The 3,589-nt window shown below is 36.7% G+C and overlaps 1 protein-coding gene across 1 annotated transcript; it reads left to right on the forward strand.

Annotated features, from left to right (window-relative positions):
- Positions 1-1,651: 1,651 nt before the first annotated feature.
- On the forward strand, positions 1,652-1,828 carry LOC101573043 (keratin-associated protein 20-1-like). The gene has a single exon (XM_004646324.1). The coding sequence runs from the start codon at positions 1,652-1,654 to the stop codon at positions 1,826-1,828; it is 177 nt and encodes a 58-aa protein (XP_004646381.1).
- Positions 1,829-3,589: the final 1,761 nt, after the last annotated feature.

The raw sequence follows: 3,589 nt of genomic DNA on the forward strand, positions 1-3,589 counted from the left end.
TGCATGGCCACTGACAATGGCTACTGATTTTAGTACAGTTTGGGACCTGTGGTCTTCCTAATGCTACATCAGCAAGACACTTACCTAGTGTTTCCTAGTCTTACCTCCATGGGCATATAACAAGTGGCAACTTCATCCCTTGATATTAAAACAATATTCAAATTCATCATCCCTCAATTTGCCTACAATCAATGTGACGTTTTCCAATCTAGAGGTATGTTTTGCACGGTATTTTCTATTAAACTTTTATCAGTACCATTTACTGGTTTTGGCAGAGTGCACTTCACAGCCTTTGAGGATCCTAAAACTCACAGGTTCTCAGTCTTTTGTATGCAAAGGAGAATATTTGCATAGCTCATAATACTATCTTGTGTACTTTGAATCATAACAATAAAACATAACACAACAAGGTTGTATGAAAACAGTTTGTTATACTACATTATAGAGGAAGTATTGAACAAAATGTACTTATTTACTGCAGGAGCATTTCATTTTACAAAACTGACAAGATCCAAGTTTAGTTGACCGACACAGAATCCACAGATGCACAGTGAGAACTGTGTGCCTTTTCATCTATTTCATATGAAGAGGTAAGTTCTTGTTTAGTAAACTGAGAAATTCTGCAAATTATGCTTCAATACATTTATATTGATTCTTCTCCATAGCTTTTTTTTGTTTGCTTGTGTACGTGAATATATGAATGAAAGGAATAAAGAGAGAGACAGAGAGAGAAGAGAGAACTAGATTAACCAGAAATCTAGATACACAGAAAATCTCAGAACCTACTTTAAAAAACATGAATCTTAATATCAGTTATTTTCATAATCTTCCACATACAAACACAGGGTAGGGAATAACTAGTTCATTCATCATGAGCAGGAGTCAGGATATTAGAATTTTGGAGAAGTCTTTTCAAAAAATACAGGATAGCACATGCTTAAAGAAGAATGAAGGGCTGGTCAAATAGCTCAGCATATTAAAGCACCTGCAATTAGACGCAGGGGGCAAGGGTTCATTCCCCAGCCTGCTATGCCGAGCACTGTCTCCAGGACATGCTGAGATGGCAATTGAGACTGGACCTGGTGGCGTGCGCTTGTAATCCCAATTCTGTAAACAGGTGGATCACTACAAGTCTGATTTAGTAGTGAGACCCTGGACAGCCTGTAGATTCTTCCCTAAAATAAAAAAAAAAAAACAATAAAAAAGAAGAGTGAAACAATGAAAAATAAGAAAGAAAAAGAATAGGAAAAACAAAACAAGAATTGTCTCCATAGAGTAATAGAAACAAAAATGAGCAAAAATTACATACTATTTTCATGATTTCCATCAAAACATCTAAACAGGGTTTATGCATATATATATATAACAGAGACTTGAAAATAGAACAAGCACTTCACTTTAAAAGCCTATAATTGAATCATAGTTTCCTGACATAGCAGCAAAGTTATCTCAGCTATGAAGGCCTTGTTTGCTCAGTAAATATATTTACGGCCTTATCTGAAGCTCATTAGTGAGGTAAAGTGATGCTGTGCTACCTGTGGTTTCCCTCATCCTCCACCAAGGATGTATAAAAGGCTCTAGGCAGGGAGTGACATCCAGACACAAGACACTGACTTCCTGGTCCTCAACAGAGCTGTCCACTCCTGAGAGCATGTGCTACTACCGCAACTACTACGGTGGCTTGGGCTATGGCTACGGTGGCCTAGGCTGTGGCTATGGCTGTGGCTATGGCTATGGTGACTATGGTGGCTATGGTGGCTGTGGCTATGGCTACGGCTGTTGCAGTCCCCTGTGCTGTAGGAGATACTGGACCTATGGCTTCTACTGAAGAATTTCCACAGAGTCTTAGCCTGTTGAGTACAACTTCTTGTTTCACTAGAATATTCTCCAACTTCCTTCACAAGATAAATTTTCAAGTGCCTTTGAAAAACTGACAATACATTAATTTCACTGAAAAGCAAAGCAAATACAGAGTGCCACTGAATTCCTGTATATTAGTTGATGATATGAGTTTGCAAAAGAGCTTCTGTATCATTTTGACTCTCAATTTCTGTATGAAAATACATATTATAAAATAAATATTTCATTGTAAATATGGCTTTGGTACTGTTCTACTACACTATGCATTTTAGTTATACATTTGTGTATTTGTGTGTGGTTAATCATGTGCATGTGGTTGTGGTGGCCCTGAAGAAAATGACAGAGGGGTAAAAGAAGATTAGATGGGTAGAGAAAGGTAAAAGAAGTGTACAAAGCTCTTTTGTGATAATTGAGGGTCTACAATTATTAGGTGAAAGTATCATAGTTTTGTCACAGATCATAGAATTTTACTTCTGCATACATCTCACCAAGGTTTGTGTATTTATACTCCTCACCTAAATTATAAAAATGGATATTTCAAAAATAACATCTGTATTTACACAAGATTTATAAAATTAGAATGCAGGGGAGTATCTCAATAGAATAAGTACTTGCCAAGCAAGTACAAGGTCCTAAGTTCAATACCCAGTACCACAAAAAAAGAGAAAAAAAAAAAGATTTATAAAGTTTTATATGTATGTAAGATCTCTGTCATTTACAACAATAGTGGTTCTATTACAACAGGTAAAGCTTAAACTCTGCAAAAATATTTCTCATTTAAAAAAATATTCTGCTTGGAGAATGATCTAGATGTTGTCTTAGCCACTCTTTTCATTACTTCCATTAAAACCCAACACCATAAACTTAAAAGAAGATGTTTTTTGGCCTCCTTGTCAGCTGACCCCAAAGCAAATATGTCAGTGTGAAATAGCCTCAGCAGAACTTAAGCTACTCATCTCACAGCAACCAAGAAGCAGAGGGAAAGGAGGAGGCAGGGTGGGAGAGACATCCTTCCACCTCACACTGCAATAGCAGTTTCTAACCAGCCTCCTCACCTAGGAGCACATGCAGCTTCTGAGACATTAGTAGATGAGTACACTGACATGGGCAAAGCCATACATGGGCAATGATCCTGAGAACTATCAGCAGGTTGGTGAAACTAACAATTACTTGGTGGGATTCTCACCCTGACTATTTATGCTGGTACCTGTGAACTGAGTGACTGCACTGAAGATAACAATGTGTAATAGTGGAGTTATGCTTGGAATGCCTGTCATTCTGGTCCTCTAATTATGTACTGCTTGCCATGAAACACCAATTATGACTGTAATTAGACAGTATCTCAAGTAAACGTTTATTTTTTAAAAAAAGGTTAATAAATGAAAAAAGAGACAAGAAAGAATAAACATCACAGGACTGTCCCGCTAAAATGATGTATATGGGTAGATTTCTAAATTTCTGTGTAAAAATATGTAACTGTTCATTCATATTTTTAAAATATTCTTTTTTTATTCTTTTTCCATAATCTAGAGACTTAAAGTTTAACGTATCAATACTTGATGGAAAATACCTGTTCCATGTTATGCCTATGATGTTTGTTGTTCAGACAGATAGAGAGGTTAAACCCAACTGCATATGTTATAGAGTAATAATAAACTTCTGTTGGAGGGTTAACAACCTACATTTGCAGACCAAACATTAGAGAAAAAGAAGGGCTGCAAGGACAGCC

Source organism: Octodon degus, unplaced genomic scaffold (assembly GCF_000260255.1).
Source record: "Octodon degus isolate 3935 unplaced genomic scaffold, OctDeg1.0 scaffold00264, whole genome shotgun sequence".
NCBI lineage: Eukaryota > Metazoa > Chordata > Mammalia > Rodentia > Octodontidae > Octodon > Octodon degus.